This window comes from Oratosquilla oratoria, chromosome 9 (assembly GCF_046742065.1).
Source record: "Oratosquilla oratoria isolate Oo_2021 chromosome 9, ASM4674206v1, whole genome shotgun sequence".
Classification (NCBI taxonomy): domain Eukaryota; kingdom Metazoa; phylum Arthropoda; class Malacostraca; order Stomatopoda; family Squillidae; genus Oratosquilla; species Oratosquilla oratoria.
The window spans coordinates 58998833-59019266 of NC_134785.1; the positions used below are offsets into that span (position 1 = coordinate 58998833).

Genomic DNA, 20434 nt, shown 5'->3' on the forward strand with positions numbered 1-20434 from the left:
AATTAGATACATGGATAAAAGAATGACATACAAGCCCACTGGCTGGAAGCAAATAGATGTGATGCATATCTGGCATCACAAAAGGGCAAGGAATTTTGTGAAGGAATCTTAAAATTGCATCCCATCCTTGAAGCAACTAAAGCAAAAACAATGAGTTGGTGGTTAGTGAGACAAAGGGACAGGAAGGAGGAACACTGAAAAGCAATCGGTCAGATTTTAAGGACATATAAGCTGATATTTTCTACATTGTATGTATTCTCCTTGTAGTAACGAGAAGTTTGTGAATAAGATTTCCCCTGTTCTCTATGTTTACCTCACTACCTTACTACTCGCATGCCTTCCATACTTCAAAGACTGCCAGTACAATTTAAGATCTCTATATCTTCATTTTCTTGTTATGAATTAGGTATGGTTAATAAAAAAAATTCACTACATGCTTGCAACTTCCATTTTCTTGCCATGACATCTTAAAACATATATCATCATCAGAAAAAATATAAATTGTTTATGTGTGCCTCACTCGGTCCTTTTTTTACTGTAAACAATTAAGAAATATACCATTGCATACCGAATAGTATTTATTCAGTACTGGCAATTGTTCTAAATACTCCTGAAGTGATGGTAATGCATTTCCTCAGATTAAGGCTAATTTTGATCCAGGTGTACGTTGCTTCGACATGCCTGACGGATTCCGGTGTGGTCCCTGTCCTCCGGGTCAAACTGGGGACGGCGTGACATGTAACCCCATCAGTGCCTGCGAACCCAACCCCTGCTTCCCAGGTGTCTCCTGCAGCAACACAAACTCTGCCCCCTACTTCCGTTGTGGCCCCTGCCCTGTGGGCTTCACTGGCAATGGCACACACTGCGTTGATATCAATGAGGTGAGGATTTGCCCAAGGTTGAGAGATCTCAGCACTGAAAATGGATGTATACTTTCACCTTGGTTAATGTCATTTACAGAGTCCACTACTCAGCTGAATAAGAGTACATGGCACAAACCTGAATAATATTTGTATATTATACTACCATTTCCAAGGGAATTTCACTATGATTTTCATTTCATAACTTTTGTTCAATTAAGCTTCCAATTATATTTTCCTTGTGATACCATGGGTTGTCAACTTGTAAAAAAAAAAGATATACTTTAGTTTCAAGAAGTCCTTTAATATCAATGAATGACAAAGTTGTCAACAAAAGGCTCTCAATATGTACACATTTTTCCTATGTCATTAGTGTCAACGCCACACCACGATGTGTCAACAGCTTAAGGTACAGAGGGATGGGGAAACAGATAATCTGGCATGCATACTCTCTTTATTCCCTTCGTAAGATGATGTAAATACAAACACAATAAACAACATGCCTCTACCAATTCTATATACCTATCACAATCAATATAATTATTAAATACACTTCATCATTTTATCATCATTATACAATGGATCATCAGTTTACCATAATATTCAGCTGCTTCCACCATCCAAATCCTGACTTATCTTTGCCATCCACAGATATTCTGCGGAACTGAAATCACCAAACATTACCATGACTTCTGCATTAGGCTAATTGCATAATTATGTTCATTACACATGTTACATATACATTTACAATCAATGCTTACCATTAACAAGTACCCCAGACAAACTATGGTAGTGGTCACATCTTCACACCTCAATGTTCTAAACACAAAAGAACGGCTCTCATATAGAATATGCCGAGGTTAGCTAGCACTACTTTTCTACAGGCGGAGTACTACATAAAGGGATTGTAAATAAATAATTTTCTATACAACATTCCTTCATCTTCTAGTGGTTCTATTATATCATTTTATTTCATTATACATAATGAACCACTACAATCCATCAATCTCATACAAGAAACTTTTTTATATTATTACATGTATCGTAAATTACGTGCTTACACGTCACAGATTCCGGTTGCCGTTGACTCATATCTGATACAATTTCGTATGCATATTATCGATATTTTCTTACATGTATATTATCTCAATACACTCAAACATTGTGCAATCTGTACTTAACACACTTAGATCAGATGTCATATGCCGTGATTCGTAATTAGTCTTAATACATATTTTCACATGTATATTCTCTCAATACACTCAAACATTGTGCAATCGGTACTTAACCACTTCCATACGGTGACGCCTACATAGGCGGCATGAGGAGCAAGTGGGTACTCGATGATGCCAACGTCGGCATCTTGATTATATTTATTGTAGTCATACCTATGTAATCTCCATTCTCTCTAAACTGGCTTCATCAATTTTCTATGGTTATCAAAATACACGGGTGAAAGAGAACAAACGATTGAGCACTGACTTTATTTTTTATAATGCGATTATTATGACGCACCATCGCACGTCGGGCAGCTAATGCTGCCAGATGTGCGATGTGCCCTGGAGTGAAGAGGTTAACACACTTAGATCAAATGTCATATGCTGTGATTCATAATTAGTCATAGTACGTCTCATACAATTTACCTGTATAGTATCACACATCAAGATATTTCCATACAGCGGGCAATTGGCACTCACAGTTAGGGTTGGATTTAGTAATGTATACTTAGTTCCATGTCACTTAAAACATTTAAGCAAAATACAATTTTACTTCCCTTACTATTTTCAAAGAAAGGTTATCAACTTAATAAATTTTCTTGTTCCACCAAAATGGTGACCCATTCCTCATCAATAGCTCTTTATCTCCTTTAATGACTTATCATTCTTTTAAAAATATTTTCTCCCATTTTCATGGCTACTTAATGGCTCCTCATTCCCTGTAAATGACTCCTTCCCCAAAAAAATTATTTATCCCTTTGGAAGGTGAGATGCATGTTTGGGCAGGTAACAGTCATTGTTAGGAATCGGAAAAAAGAGTGAGACTCAAACCCTGATTTGGCCACCATCATATTAAATTATTCCTTATTTACCTTAAATGTTTGTATTTTCATTAAACGATTTCATATTTTCTTTAGATGACTTCCTGCTCCCTTTAATTTACATTATTCTTCCTTCAAATTGACTATTTCCCCAAAGTGACTCCCTCTTCCCTTCTAAGAATCTTCATCCTCTGAATAACTATGTTCCCCATTAATGATTATTTATTCACCTGAAATATTCCTTACTCTCTTAAGTTATTCCCTTCCTCCTGAACAGTTCTCTATTCCGCCTACATTTATCCTCTTCTCTAAATGATGCCATGTTCCTCTGTTCTCCTAAAATGACCCTTTATTTAATCCTTCCTAGTGTGAAATGGTATCCCCTTGCGACCCACGTGTTCGCTGCATCAATAAGGCACCTGGATTCCGGTGCGACCCTTGCCCAGGCGGATACACTGGATCACCAGGCCTCCAGGGCATAGGCGTTGAGTTCGCCCGCCAGAACCGGCAACGTTGCTATGACATCAATGAGTGTGATGACGGCAACAACGGCGGCTGCGTCGAACACTCCCAGTGCCATAACACCGAGGTCAGTCTTCTACTTTTTCTTTTTCTTCTTCTATAGTATATATACATACAACTTGACAGTGCAGCGGTAGCATTTGCAGCTGCTGCCACAGTGGTCAAAGTTCAAATCCCACCCAGGCAAGGAGTTGGGTGTGTGTGTGTGTATGTAAGGTCATAGTAGTACCCATAAGTTGGTCATATATGAGCTCTGAGCTCTCTTCTGCCATGGTAATAGCTGTCGGTCACGAGTTCAACACATGATCCAAGACCATGGTGAATCACACAGTCAGACTGACAACACGTAAAAATTGGAGCTCCTGAGAAATACATTAAAAATGGAACATCTCAACAGTGCTACAATAGCAGGATCCTAGGTTGTGTTGAATGGGAAGGGGAATGCTCGTGTATGCCCGAGATAGTTTAATTACAATGGAAATAGTGAGTGTTGAAAAAAATGGAAGAAAATGAAGACAGGCCAGAGAAGACCCCTAGTGGCAAAGCAGTGAAACAAAATGTAAACATGAAATAAATAAGGGGGTAAGTGCATTGAAAAGAGAACTGGCTGAGGTAAAATGTGAAAATGAGAGGTTGAAAACTAATTATACCACTGATAGTGTGATAATAAGAAAAGAGGTAAATGAACAAATAAAGATAATGACCAAGAAAACTGGAAGAAATATAGGAGAGGAAGATTTATAGCATCTCAGGAAAGAATGGAATAAGATCAAGAAAATTGTAAGACATTTTTCAAGGAAATTGTTCATCAACAAATGCAGGAGAATGCTAAAGATGAAGTCATTCAGGTAAATAAGGAAAAAGAAAATTTTGTAAGAGATACAGTGGACAAAAAGAAATGTATAGTAGTATATGGTCTAAAGGAAAAACACAACCAAGTTAGGTTCCTGAGAGATAAAGAAGAGAAAAGATTGGTAAGAAAAGTTCTAAAAGTAATACAAGACGAAGAGCAAGAAATAGAAAAGGAAATAGAGGAAGTGCATAGGATGGGAAAATATGCAGAAGAAAATCGACCCCTAAAGATCAAATTAAGGTCACAAATGGCAGTGGAAGAAATACTAGCAAAAACAAGAAAGCTAGAAATAAGTGAACACTTTCAAGGTGTATGGATAAAAAAAGACATGAATAATGAGGAAACAGAAAGAGAAAAGACATTAAGAAGCGTAGCTAAAAAAGGGAAAAAATGGGAAAAGAACAGAGACCAAGAAAATGAGATGGGGAGAGCAGAAAATTAAAATTGGTTTATACTAATATAGATGGATTAATCTCAGGAGTAAATGAACTAAATGATTACCTGTCAGAAGAAAAACCAGACATAATGAGAATTGTGGAGACAAAATTAAGGGGTCCATTACCACCAGTGTTGGACATGGATCATAATCACTAGCTTAGAAATAGAAAGGAGAAAAAGGGTGCAGGAGTCATGTTCTTGGCTAAGAAATGGAGAGAACAGGGTGGAAATGATCATGATAAGAGTTGAAGATAGTGACATGAAAAATATAAAGTTTGTGGTGATTTATGTGACCCCAAAAGTGGGGTCTTGGAGAGAGGTTATTCTAAAATGTTAGAAGATACAAGGCTTTCATTGAACGAGATGCTGAAGGATGGAGGAAACATGGTACTTATGGGAGATTTTAACTGCAAAGAAATCTGTTGGGAAGAGGTGACAGTGAAAGGTGGAGAGGATCTATGGGGAAATGTATTACTTGACATGACTATAGAATAATGACACTGGTAAAAGAAAATCCCAGATATAGAAATAATGAAGAACCATTGAGACTAGATTTATTATTTACATCAGAACCTGAAATTGTTGATAAAATTGAATACAAGACACTAATTGGGAAGAGTGACCTGAACAGGGTTTGGGAATGGAGTCAGAAGTGGGAAGTAGAATTCAACATTAAAAATGTAGTATAATGGAATTTAGAAAAAAGTAGAAAAAAAGGAATCAGGATGATATAAAATTGGTGAAAAAGAAGTAAAGAAAGAGGGATCTGAAAAAGATCTGAGAGTTATCATCACAAAAGATATGTCCCCTGACAAACATGTAAACAAAATTGATGGCAAAACCTATAACTTCCTAAGATTAATAAAAGTGGCTTTTACTTACCGCATTTTCCGGCGTATAGTGCGCGACTTTTTTCCATTGGAAGGGCCTAAAAATGGGGGGTGCGCGTTATCCGAAGGTGCGCATTATCTACGGCCTACGATAAAAATTCTGCGGCTGTGTGTGTAATTTTTTTCACAACAACATGACGATGTTGGCCGTCACAAAGTCGGGACGGCACACTTCTCCGTGACGTTCCGTGAGAACAAGAAGAACAGCCATGGTGATATGAAAGAATACGCCAGCATGGGCTATATAAATATTTGGTATAGGTAGGTATCTATCGAATCTTATTTTTCATGTTTAGATAGGCCTAAACACCATGAAACATGATCAATATTCATGATATTTGCCCATGTTCACAGCATCCTAGTTTGAATTTTTATGTTGGCTTTGTTGCTTCACTTTAGGTATGGTTGCGGCTGTTCATAGACTCGTGTCAAACACCTGACTACACCCTCTTTCGGGAGTTATATTAACTAAACGTCACCTCAATGAGAGACTGTCCTATTTCACCACTGTTATTGCAGGTTCAAAGCTAAAACGAAACATTTTCTGTACAAATCCCGAAATTTTTCTGTATATTACTTTCAATAAACTTTTTTAGATCATATTTCCTACAAACTATTTAAGCTACAAAGTAATAAGGGACCAACGCACAACATGAGTCATATACCGGTACATGTATTTCCGATTTTTTCTTAGTTGTGTCCTGATTGATGCCTAAACTGACACTTAATTTAGTGACAAATCAACAGATTTCCCAGCGGTGGCTCTAGCCAATGAAAAATACTTCTCAATGTAACCTTGTTCACATGATACTAAGTAATTAATCGCTGTTATTTCATTGGTTTATTTTTACTAACAATTATCGTAGTCTATGCAAATATTTGGGATCCGTAAAACAGTACTGGTACCAACATCATGAACGTTGGCCGTTTTAGCTCACCCGGAATATGCTAGATCAGGGCCGAGATTGACACTTCTATTGCCAACCTAGCCTACACTAAACACCCTCTTGCGAGAGTTTGTTAAATTAAACGACACTTATGAACGAAACATAGTTTGTTGCTGCATGGCGATAAAAACTTGTACACGGTGATAAAAACTTGTAAGATGAATTATTCCCGCAGGATAGTAAATTACAATTTTCTGTAAAAATCCGAAATTTTTCATGTACATTTTGTATTCAATAAACTTTTCATGGCTCAAATTTCCCACAAAACAATGGACCAACGCAAGCAGGAGTCGCATACATGCAGTTCACAAGCTTTAGTCACCAGTGACTTTTCCTGGCATGCGCGTTATACGTCGGTGCGCGCTATCTGTGTACTGAGATAACGAAGTGCATGGGTGCGCATTTTAAGCCGGAAAATACGGTACTTGGATGAAGAAATGGTAAAGAAAATACTAGTCACTTTGATAAGGCCTAAATTGGAGTATGCAGTGACACTATGGTCACCCAGTACAAAAATGAATATAAAGAAGATTGAGAGAATCCAGAGAGCAGTTATGAAGATGGCCTCAGAACTATCAAAACTCTCATATGAAGAAAGATTGTTAAAATTGGAGTTGCAGACTCTGGAACAAAGAAGAGAAAGAGGTGATACAAGGGTTACAGGAATGACCCATCATTCATGAGGAGCTAAGAGGAGAGAGAAGAAATGGTGGTGGATGGGAGTAGAATGGGTGGTAGTGGGGGTCATTGCATTTTGACTTGGCTACCTCCCTTATAAGGGGGAAAAGCCCATTGTTTATAGAATAGATAGAACCACCCAGAACTTAAGAAGGGTACAGTGTTTAAAACACAAATAGACAATTTCTGTTGCTCAATGCTTGTCTTAAAAGTTGGACTATCATCTGTGTACTGTAAAAATAGTTTGTTTTTTGTTGTCATCAATGAGAAGGAAATGAGAAGCAGTTGCTGAGTGTTAATTTTCCTTGTGTGAAAAAATAGTGAGAAAATAATGGAAGCTAATAGAGATCCTAGGCCCTATTACTGGGCCAAATGGCTACACCACAGGATGGAGAGCATCCTATTAATTGATTTTCAAGGTAATGGGTAGATGATTCTCTTCAGTGTCCGTGTCACAAGACAATTCTATGTTGGTGATTACCATTGGTTCTTTGCAACAAGGTTGCACATGCTCAGTAACTGAAGCAAGCTTTCTGAAGAGGTGATCACATCAAACAATCTGGTATTTAAGATCTAGTTAGATAACCATCCTAGTAGTGTCTAGTCTCTTAACAGATTTCTTTGTTTATGACTATTTTTTTTTTTTTTTTTTGTTATATCTATTTGTTTCTTATTTTACATACAGACTCATTATAAAATGAAAGGTCACCTGCAGGCATGTTTTCCCACTATAAACCATTACAATAAGTAAAACTGAATAACTCCACACTCTCTTTCAGGGCTCCTTCTTTTGCGGAGAGTGCATTGAGGGCTATGTAGGGAACCAGACAGCAGGCTGCAGCAACCAGCCAGGACGCTGCCCAGATGGCACTCAGTGCCACGGTAACGCCCAGTGTGTCATGCCCTTCGGCCTAGATCATTTCGTCTGTGAGGTAAGAAATAAGAAGAGGGAATTTGTATGCATTTTCCTATTTGTGCATTGCAGTGCAGTGTATACTATATAAAAACACAAGAATGAAGGACAGTGCAAGAGACTATAAGGCCTACACTAGGCAGTTTCATGCCCTTTACCACATGTCATCCCCATCCATAATGTTGTGTAAACTTTTCTTAACCCCTTCCATACGGTGCCGCACACGTAGGCGTCATGAGGAGCAAGTGGATTCGCGACGCTGCCATATCGGCGTCTTGATTATATTTATTGTAGTCGCCCCTGTGTTTTTACATTCTCCCAAATGCGCCCTGAATCCCATTCTCTGTGGTTTTCAAAATTCGCGGGTGAAAGAGAGAACGATCGATATAAGCGGCGACTATATTTTATGATGCGAATATTATTTCGTTACGTCATACGGCTGGCATTGGCTGCTGCCCGCGAGATTTAAGTCCCGTACTGAAGTGGTTAAATAAATAAATAAATAGTTTCAGTGTATATGGTTACCAAGTCTATTCCATTCATTTACCACTCTATTGGTAAACCAGTTCTTGCCTATGCCCTTCTTAAATCTAAATTTGTCCAATTTAAATCCATTACTATGAGTCCTGCCCTGTCATCTTGATATGATGACCTTATTTGTATCACCCCTGTTAAAGCCTTTGATTCACTTGAACACCCCTATCAAATCACTCCACACTCTGCATGTTTCCAGAGAGTGTAAATTAAAGTGCCTAAGGCTGTCCTTATAAGGCCATGTATCATTTTGGTCATTCTCCTCTGTACTGATTCTAATGAATTGATATCCATTCCATAGGACAGAGACCAAAACTGTATCTCATAGTAAAGGATGGGTCATACTAATGCCAGGTAAAGTTTGATAATTACCTCTGCACTCTTTATTCATAACCATCCAAGCAATGAAACCTAGTGTTCTGTTAGCTTTATTTCTAGTGCTAATGCACTGTTTCCTGGATTTAAGGTCAGGAGTCAGTAAAACTCCCAAATTTTTCTCCCAATTAGTTTTCATAAAAAAGAAATCTAAGCTATACCTCATTTCTGGGTTCTGTAAACATACATTTAACATGCTGCATTTTGAGATATTGAAGTTCAGTTACCATTTCACCAACCATATAAACAATTTGTTAAGATGTTCATGCAGAATCATGGCATCTCCTGACCTAATTAGGTATCCTACTTTAGTATTATCTGCAAACTTACATCGCTATTAATCCCATTGTCCAAGTTGTATGTACATAATGAACAATAAGGGACCCAAAACTGAGCCTTGGGGAACTCCACTAGAAACACCCCCCATCTGGATTTCACACCATTTATGGTGACCCCTGTTTTCATCTACAAAAAAAGAAAATATAGTTTTATAGTAAGACAATTATATAGGCAGAGAAATTGACCAGAGTCCAAGTAGTTAAGTGACTACCACAGAAAACCATATCAAGCTGAGTGTTGAACAGAATTATCAACAGTGCTAGCTTACAATAGCAAACTGGCTATATGTGTGCAAATGTGTAAGATTTTATGATAGCAAACTGGCTATATACAAAGGGTGAGAATTGTTCATGCCTCAGGATGACCAGAATCTCAGATATCAAGTTTGACTTATAGAGTAGACCACATCATACAATAGCCAAATCAAATCTGGCCAACAGTCATTTCTATGACTATGAGGAAAGTTCAGTTTCACCTGAGGTTTCATCATGTGGTTGCTCCATAGAACAGTGGTAACGCACAGAAAATCTTGTAGGCACGATGCTATCTAATTACAGAATTTTTCTATACAAAAATAGTATAGAAATTTTACAATGTATTTCAAGGGTTATGATAAGGATTATAAACCTTCCTATACAAAGGAAAGAAACAATATCATGAAATCTTGTTTGAGAGATGTCTTTCATGCATGGTAAATAATATTGACCGTTGAACAATGAAAAGCAAAATATAAATATACAAGTAACATCCAGATATAAGGAAACAAGATGTTAAAGTTGTATCAACACAACATTAGATATGTAAGCCTTTAACTTTGTGATAACCCAACATCATCAGTACTTATTTTACAGCAAGAAATCACATTATATATTCAAAATGCATATATATATAGGATCCAAGACAAAGGTTTTTATACAATTAATGTAGATATTTAAAAGATGTTTACTTTTAACCCAAACTTACATTTGTCAAACCTATTGTAAATTGTCTTTTGTCTTTATAAATACACACAAGACACAAATGTGTAACAATATATATATATATATATATATATATATATACACACACACACACACATTTTAACAACCACAATGAACTTTAATTCTAAGTCATCAACATCAGGAGACCCAATGGAGGCCACAACCAGAAATTGAAATGTGGTACTGCCAAGGACTCAAACTCAGCTATCACATGACAAATGCGCATTGACTTACCAACTATGCTATCAAGAGAGATATAAGTCAAGCACAATATTCCTTATATATATTTATATGCTCGAGTACATACACATACATGATATTTTGCATTCAACCCATCTCCACTATAATAGTACAATTGTACAAAAGCAGGAAAGTATTTGTTCAACACTGAATGGGTCCCAGTGCTTAGAGATACATTTTAACAACCACAATGAACTTTAATTCTAAGCCATCAACATCGGGAGACCCAATGGAGGCCACAACCAGAAATTGAAATGTGGTACTGCCAAGGACTTGAACTCAGCTATCACATTACAAGAGCACATTGACTTACCAACTACACTATTAAGAGAGATATAAGTCAAGCGCAATATTCCTTATATATATTTGTATGCTCCAGTACATACACATACATGAAGTTTTGCGTTCAACCCATCTCCACTATGATAGTACAATTGGAAGTATACAAATGTGGGAAAGTATTTGTTCAACACTGAATGGGTCCCAGTGATTAGAGATACATTTTAACCCCTATCATACGGTGCCGCACACATAGGCATCATGAGGAGCAAGTGGATTCGCGACGCTGCCATATCGGCGTCTTGATTATATTTATTGTAGTCACCCCTGAGTTTTAAAATTCTCCCTAATATGCCCTTAATCACATTCTCTATGGTTTTCAAAATTCACGGGTGAAAGAGAGAACGATCGATATAAGCAGTGACTATATTTTATGATGCGAGTATTATTACGACACGTCGTACGGCTGGCATTGGCTGCTGCCCACGAGATTTAAGTCCCAGAGTGAAGAAGTTAACAACCACAATGCACTTTAATTCTAAGCCATCAACATCAGGAGACCCAATGGAGGCCATAACCAGAAATTAAAATGTGGTACTGCTGAGGACTCAAACTCAGCTATCACATGACAAATGCTCATTGACTTACCAACTACGCCATCAAGTGAGATATAAGTCAAGCACAATATTTCTTATACATATTTGTATGCTCGAGTACCTACACATACATGAAATTTTGTGTTCAACCCATCTCCACTATGATAGTACAGTTGGAAGTATACAAACGTGGGAAAGTATTTGTTCAACACTGAATGAGTCCCAGTGCTTAGAGATACATTTTAACAACCACAGTGCACTTTAATTCTAAGCCATCAACATCGGGAGACCCAATGGAGGCCACAACCAGAAATTAAAATGTGGGACTGCCGAGGACTCGAACTCAGCTATCACATGACAAGTGTGCATTGACTTACCAACTACGCTATCAAGAGAGATATAAGTCAAGCGCAATATTCCTTATACTGTATATATTTGTATGCTCAAATACATACACATACATGAAATTTTGTGTTCAACCCATCTCCACTATGATTGTACAATTGGAAGTATACAAATGTGGGAAAGTATTTGTTCAACACTGAATGGGTCCCAGTACTTAGAGATACATTTTAACAACCACAATGCACTTTAATTCTTAGCCATCAACATCGGGAGACTCAATAGAGGCCACAAACAGAAATTGAAATGTGGCACTGCTGAGGACTCAAACTCAGCTATCACATTACAAGTGTGCATTGACTTACCAACTACGCTATCAAGAGAGATATAAGTCAAGGGCAGTATTCCCTATATATATTTGTATGCTCGAGTACTTACACATACATGAAATTTTGCATTCAACCTATCTCCACTATGAAAGTATATTTGGAAGTATACAAATGTGGGAAAGTATTTGTTCAACACTGAATGGGTCCCAGTGCTTAGAGATACATTTTAACAACCACAATGCACTTTAATTCTAAGCCATCAACATCAGGAGACCCAATGGAGGCCATAACTAGAAATTTAGATGTGGTACTGCCGAGGACTCAAACTCAGCTATCACATGACAAGTGTGCATTGACTTACCAACTACGCTATCAAGAGAGATATAAGTCAAGGGCAGTATTCCCTATATATATTTGTATGCTCGAGTACCTACACATACATGAAATTTTGCATTCAACCTATCTCCACTATGAAAGTATATTTGGAAGTATACAAATGCGGGAAGGTATTTGTTCAACACTGAATGGGTCCCAGTGATTAGAGATACATTTTAACAACCACAGTGCACTTTAATTCTAAGCCATCAACATCGGGAGACCCAATGGAGGCCACAACCAGAAATTGAAATGTAGTACTGCCTAGGACTCGAACTCAGCTATCACATGAGAAGTGCGTATTGACTTACCAACTACGCTATCAAGAGAGATTCCTTATATATATTTGTATGCTCGAGTACATACACATACATGATACACATATATATATATATATATACTATATCTATATATATATGTATATATATATATACATATATATATATATATGTATATATATATATATGTATATACATATATATATATATGTATATATATATAGTATATATATATATATATATATATATATATATATATACCATATATATACATATATATATATATACATATATATATATATATATATATATATGTATGCATATATATATATAAACACATATATATATATCCATATAATTAGTTTTTACCCCAGTCATTTATAGAGACATTAACCATTTCATAATCTATTTCAGTGCAAAGTTGGTTGGGCAGGAGATGGTAAAATATGTGGCCCTGACAGAGACCTCGATGGCTGGCCTGACATCGACCTTGGTTGTCCTGATCCCCGTTGTCGCCAGGACAATTGCGTTGACACACCCAACTCAGGTCAGGAAGATTCCGACAATGACAACATAGGCGATGCCTGCGACGACGATGCTGATAATGACGGTATCCCTAACAGTCCTGTAAGTAGATAATACTTATTCATTTTGTTGATTTTGATGATATGAGAAAACAGGGATTGTAAAACGTAATAGATCGATGTAATCAGTCATTCTTTTGCCCCCAAGTCTCAATAGCAGAAGGCCCATGGCTCTAGGTTGTAAAATAATGTAGAATAGAAATAAAACAAATAGAAATGTTGAAGTAATTATAAAAGCCAGCTTGTCAATTAATCATTTAATTTGATGTTAATCAGGCAACTGAAAACATAACCAAAGAAACTCCTTTGAGTTTACTATGGTTTGACAGTAGTGTAGACATTGTTGATATATTCATTACCAGGGTATACTGTCCATTTAAGTAGGATATTTTATTTTTGTTTTTGCAAGACCACATGAATACATTTAATGGAGTTCTTGAAATCTAGATTAAATTAAGGGACTGTAGGGCGCGAAAACACGAAAAATTCTGGAAAATCAACGAATTTTAGGTAAACATTTCAAAAGATTCTCTATGATGGTGGTAACACTTTAGCCAAATATTACAGCTCAATTCCGTTTCTTTTCTTATATATAAAATAAAATAGATAAATTTTTGGCAACCTCTGGCAACCCCATTGCATGAAAAAACATTCTGTATATTGAAATAAAGTCAAAATTTTGATACCCAGTTCTGTTTTGTTTACTATAATTAATATATATGGAGATATCTGGCAACTTGCCCAACACTAATCGTCAATCACCACAAGGATCTCAGTATCTCTTCAAAGCTAAAGGAGAAAGGATGTCGCCCTGTCGCGTATCTGTTAGCCTACCAGTCATGCATGCGATCGTATTATCTTTTATTCTACCAACAGGTATTCAAAAGATTCTCTATGATGGCTGTAACACTTCGACCAAATATTACAGCTCAATTCCGTTTCTGTTCTTATATATAAAATGAAATAGATAAATTATTGGCGACATCTGGCAACCCCATTGCATGAAAAAACATTCTGTATATTGAAATTAAGTCAAATTTTCGATAGCCAGTTCAGTTTTGTTTAAAGTTTTAAACGGAAACGTAAAAAAATAGACAATGTCACGAGTGAGTACGCGGCCGGAGGATTTTAAATGCCGGTGCGCTCCTTTAAACTTTAAATGCCTCTCCTGAAAAGTTTATGTTTTTTATATTTAAATAGCCATATCTCTGTTTCTTTTTGTCCGATTTCATTCATTCTTTCGAATTTGTAAAGAGAAAGAGTAATTCTTTAATTTGATCAGGAAAAAACAAAGGAAACTGTAACTTAATTTTTTTGTTTAATTTATCATAGCAGATTTTCACTGAAGTTTCTACTATTCAAAATAAAAAAATCATAAAAAAGAATAAAAGAGAGTAGGAAAAAATCTAACTCAATGAAGTTGTTTCCAAGACTCTAATCTTTCATTTCCTACATAGTAGGCTGATTACCTATGCCTGTGGATACTTCAATGATTACAGATACTATCATAAAAAAAAGAAAGAAAAAAATTAACTACACGTAATATATACATGTTACTAAAACAATTTAGTATGCAATAATACTCTTTCCGATAGAGTAAGTATACATAAGTTCACCAAAGAAATTGAACAACTTTTATGACACGTTCACCTATAAGCACTTCCCACAGTCCCTTAAGGACAACTTTGTTGGTATTTTCTGAGTTAGATTCCAGGATTAGTTGATATTTTTTCTAATAAATTATAGGAAATTTACTCCCCATATGTCTGCATGTTTTTTGAGTCTTATGGATTTGGAAAAGGCTTATGATAGGGTAGACAGGAAGGCATTGTGGAATGTTTTGCAGATGCTGTATATGGGATTGGAGGGAAGCTGTTAAGGGTATTCAAGAATTTTTACGACAATAGAGCCTGTGTTAGAATTAGAAATGAGAGAGCAAGTGGTTTGAGGTATAGATAGGATTTTGCTAGAGGTGTGTCATGTCATGGATGGGGTGGTGTAGGAGGTAAATGCAAGGGATTAGAGATGGTTAAAAAAAATGGAGAAAAGTGGGAGGTAAGCCAGTTGTTGTTTGCTGATGACACTGCACTTGTGGCAGGATCAGAGAGGGGGATTAATTTAACTATACCTATGCATTTATTTATGTATTTTATTTGTTATTGACATTATTATAGGTTTTATTTATTCATTTATTATTATTATGATTTTTTTCGCATCCGACCTAGATATGGACCAAAAGGTTTCCTGTCGGCATGCTCCGCCTTTTGTAATCCTTTGTAAACATATGACAGGTACAGAAGAATGAAAATAGAATCAAAAAGCAAAATACATACATACAAAGGCTTTTTCCCCCTTACAAGGGAGGTATCCAGAAAAACAAAAGCATAAAAACCACTCCCACCCATTCCATCTAGGTTTTCTTTTAGTTTAATTACCTTAATAACTGCACTCGGCCTTCTACATCTGTTGATAAACTATTTCTTTGAAAATTACCTTATCATCTTGCTTGTCTTTTTTCCAATCATTCCTGAGTTGCTGTAATTCATTTTCTCCTATGCTTTTTCCTGCTTCCATGGTCATTGCTTTAATTTTTTCATCTAACTCTTTCCTTATGGTCTCATTATTTGTGTTTTCATTATTTTTTAACTTTTCATTTTCACCTTTCAACTCGGCCAGTTCCTTTCTTAGTACACTTATTTCTTCTTTTATTTCATTGTTTACTTTTTTAAGTCAGTCATTTCCTAGTTTAAGTCTTTATTTGTCTTCCATAGATTGATTTTTTTGTGCTTCCATGAATCATTCATATATCTCACATCCCTCTCTATGTCCATAATTCTACTAGTCTTCTTTCATACCCACTGAATCCAGAAATACTTTCATTGCCATTGTCAAATAGAAACCTTTTGGTGATATAAAATCTAGATTTATATTTTGTTTCGCTCTTGCACCGGTAGCCAAATCTGTGTATCTCTTTATATTTGAACACAACAAATGGCCATCTTGGGGCCCCTCCAACCCATCAACAATTTCCTCCATTTTACTTCAATTTCACATTTTCTATATTATGATTTAACCATTTCAGGTATCCACAAGCACTCCTCCCATATATTACACTCTAGGTATTCTATAATTGCAGCACTGTTGGGACCCTTCCGTAATTCATGTATTTCTCAGGAACACCAGTTTATGCATGTTGTCATTGCGACGAATGACTGTGTGATATGATCCATCATCCATGAGAAGCTATGATAAAAGGGAGGGAGTGTGGGGACATTGTTATGTTAGAGGATGTTGCTTGTTGGTTATGTTAAGGAAGTTGTCTGGTATGGTGGTTGCTGGAATTTTATATGTTTAGATTGGGGTGACTTCAACTATACAATCATAAGGCATGCTTCCCAGATTTTGATACCACTTGTAGGGTTATCTTCACATGAGATAAACCTCATTGGAATAGGCAATGGGGATATACACAGAATTTATGGTTGGAACAAGTTGATCAATCTGGCTGGAGTTGTTTGGAATGGAGGTGCAGAGGTTATGGGTGAAATCATGGGAAATGGTATTTGTGTGTGTGTGTGTGTGAACCAACTTGTTTCTAGGCATAGGATCCTCATTCATGATGATAATGATGAGTTCCTTTTGGGAAGAAAAATAATGATATGGTGCCATAAAGAGGTGTAACAATTGTTTGACTTAACTTACATATTTATTCATAATACCATGAGACATAGAAGTTTCCTCATGATACAGTATTGTTTTTCTTTTTTCTTTATTTTTTTCAAGTGAATTGACCTATCCTTTTTCAGATCTTGGTAATGCCTATTCCCAGCCAAGCTCGTACATGCAATTGCACATAACAGGCATTTCTACTCACGGTTGTTATTTATGGTAATAATGCTATGATTCCTTTGCTCCAGGATAACTGCCCCCTCATCTCAAACCCAGATCAGCTGGACACAGACCCTGGCGGCCCTGATCGCCAGGGTGACGCATGCGACAACTGTCCAACAATCCCCAATCTGGACCAGGAAGACTATGACAAGGACGGCATTGGAGATGCTTGCGACCCTGACATCGATGATGATAGTAAGTAACAACCATGTACCAATGCCTATGTGTGAGAATCTCTGAATTGTAACCAGTAATCAGAGATTCTTCATTTAACCTTCGCTATAGCTTTGGTACTGTCATGTGAGGGCCAGCTGTTCTCAAGCCTTTGTCATCATAAAGAGTGCTGTCTCTTGACCATGAAATGAAGTTTCTCTCACTAAGGAGACTCAAGGAAACCAACCATGTTACAAAGCCTGAGTATACAAAATCTGTCCACATGCAAGTAGGGGAGACTTGTGAGTGGAGTCACAGCATCCTGTCTGAGGGACCTGTAACACCATATTGACTCTAAGGACATTTTGATAAATAATTTAATTTTTTGTATATATATGAACTTTGATGCTCAACTTCTTTTCCGTAGCTGTGATTAACATCCATGACAACTGCCCCAGAACACCAAATACAGATCAGCTTGACTCTGATTTCGATGGTCTTGGTGATGCGTGTGACAATTGTCCTTTCGATAGGAACACCGATCAAATGGATATTGACAAAGATCTGGTTGGTGATGCTTGCGACAATAACATTGACCCAGACAGGTAGGTTTCTCAGACCTCAGTGCCCAGGCATATAAAAAAGATGCCAAGTTGTTATATATTCCATTGTTATCATTCCATGCCAGGAAATAAGTGCATGTGTTCTTTTTCTATTGAATGAGTATCAAATTCCAACTAATATATCAGCTTGACTGGCGTAATTTTGATTCCTCAGCCTAGCTGATCATCTTAGGCTCGAGTTTGTGCTGCTGTGGGGTGCCTTTGTGTGGGTGTTCTCTGAACTTGGGGCTTTCCTCTTGTGGGCAAATGTCTCCTGCAGGTTGATTTCATGCTAGGAAGGAGGGAGAAACCATCAGTTGGAACATTAATTGCAGGTTACAAGTCATAATTACAGCCTCCAAGATGGTCAGGCATTGGAGGTACATCTTCTCTGTACACTACATGGGTTTGACAAATTCCGTAAGGTTTCGGTGCAGTATCGTTTCTCAGAATTAGAGAAGATGTCTTCATGTTCATGTAATAAATTATGAGTGATAATTTGTCCCCTTCTTTTGTGGGGGTCACATTTCTTTTCATAATATTTTTGATATATTTTCATTATCTTTATCCTTTTTGACATGTAGGACTTATAGAATATGCAGTGAGTAGTTCCATTTTGTTCTGTGGCAGTATGGTGGTGTCAATACCTCTTCTAAGTGTAGATTGGACTTTGCTGTTGGAGTATTCATTATTGATGAGTAGTTGGTGGACTCTGTAAGTGCTTGTGTGTGTAAAAGAATGCATATCTGTTCTTTTGTGTGTGTGTGTATTTACCTAGTCGTATCTTACAGAAAGGGGAGCTATGCTCATGGTGTCCCATCTCTGTATCTCGCCATATATAATTTGCTCTTAAATTCTTGTAATTTTTTTTCAATACACTATTGTTTTGTCTAGTATGTTCCATACATCCACCACTCTGTGTGGAAAGCTGTTTTTTCATCTCTTCTACAACTGTCCTTTTTGAGTTTCTTTCCATGTCCTCTTGTGTTTCTCTATCCCAATTTAGTAAGTTGTCTCTATCAAGTACTTCTATACCTTTCATAATTCTGTAGATGGTCAACAAGTCACCTCTTTCTCTTTGTTCCAGAGTTCGTAGTTCTAGTTTTGACAATCTTTCTTCATAAGACATTTTTGATTGTGTGTATTTACCTAGTTGTATTATACGGGAAGGGGAGCTATGCTCGTAGTGACCTGTCTTTGTATCTCACATCTAATTTGTTCTTAAATTCTTGTATGGTGTTTGCACACACTATTGTTTCGTCCAATTTGTTTCAGACATCCACCACTCTGTGGATTTTTTTTTTTTTTTTTTTTTTTTCAGATCGCTCCTATAACTATCCTTGTTGAGTTTCTTTTCATGTCCCCTTGTTTTTCTTCTATCCCACTTCAATAAGTCTTCTCTTTCAAGGACTTTCATGCCTTTCATGATTCTGTAAATGGCCAATAGATTGCCTCTTTCTCTTCTTTTTTCCAGGGTTGGTAGTTCCAATTTAGACAATCTTTGCACATATGTCAATTTTGAAAGTGTCGGTACCATCTTTGTCATTGTTCTTTGGATTTATTCTATTTTCCTTATATTCTTTTTTGTACTGGGTGTCCATAATGTCACAGCATACTCTGATCTTGGTCTTATCAGTGTGAATAGTATATATATATATATATATATATATATTTTATATATATATATATATATATATATATATATTTTTTTTTTTTTTTTTTTTTTTTTTTTTTTTTTTTTAATCATTACCTCATCCAAGTAATTAAAAGCCATCTTTGTTGATCTTAGTAAATTATAGGTTTCTCCAACTATTTTGTTTGCTTGTCTGGGGACATGTCTTTGGTGTGTGATGTATATGTGTGCTCAATTGATTTAAGTTTGTCAATACTTGTATACAACATTCTATGATCATATTTCACAGTCCAATAAATATATCCAATTTAACCTACCAGCATCCTTCCATCAAAGGTCAACAAGACCCTTCAGTCATTCTTTTTCTTGTGATCAGGGATGGAATCCAGAACAATTTGGACAATTGTCCAGAAACACCTAACAGTGACCAGCACGACTTTGATGAAGACGGCTTAGGCGATGAGTGTGACCCTGATGCTGATAATGATGGCATTCCCAACGGCAGCGACAATTGCCCATTTGTACCCAACCCCGATCAAATTGATGAAGATGGAGACGGCAAAGGTGATGCCTGCAAGGATGACATGGACGACGATAAGGTGCTCGACTTTTACGACAACTGCCCTAACAATTCCAAGATTTATGCCACCGATTTCAGGTATGTTGTTTAGTGTTAATGGTATAAAAGAGTAGAAACAAAGGTAAGGGAGGCATAGGTGTGTAGGTAATCATAGAAGCAAGGGGAAGGATGGAGGGTAGTTGGTG

At 36.7% G+C, this 20434-nt stretch overlaps 1 protein-coding gene across 4 annotated transcripts in view; it reads left to right on the top strand.

Moving 5' to 3' along the window:
- Positions 1-20434, top strand: part of Tsp (Thrombospondin) — a 139839-nt gene that overhangs the window by 105423 nt on the left and 13982 nt on the right. For all 4 annotated transcript variants that reach the window (XM_076190596.1, XM_076190599.1, XM_076190598.1 and 1 more), the window contains 7 exons: positions 661-881; positions 3266-3487; positions 8006-8158; positions 13221-13433; positions 17308-17476; positions 17862-18039; positions 20046-20327. In XM_076190596.1, the coding sequence (XP_076046711.1) occupies positions 661-881; positions 3266-3487; positions 8006-8158; positions 13221-13433; positions 17308-17476; positions 17862-18039; positions 20046-20327 (1438 nt within the window). The remainder of the gene's footprint in view (positions 1-660; positions 882-3265; positions 3488-8005; positions 8159-13220; positions 13434-17307; positions 17477-17861; positions 18040-20045; positions 20328-20434) is intronic.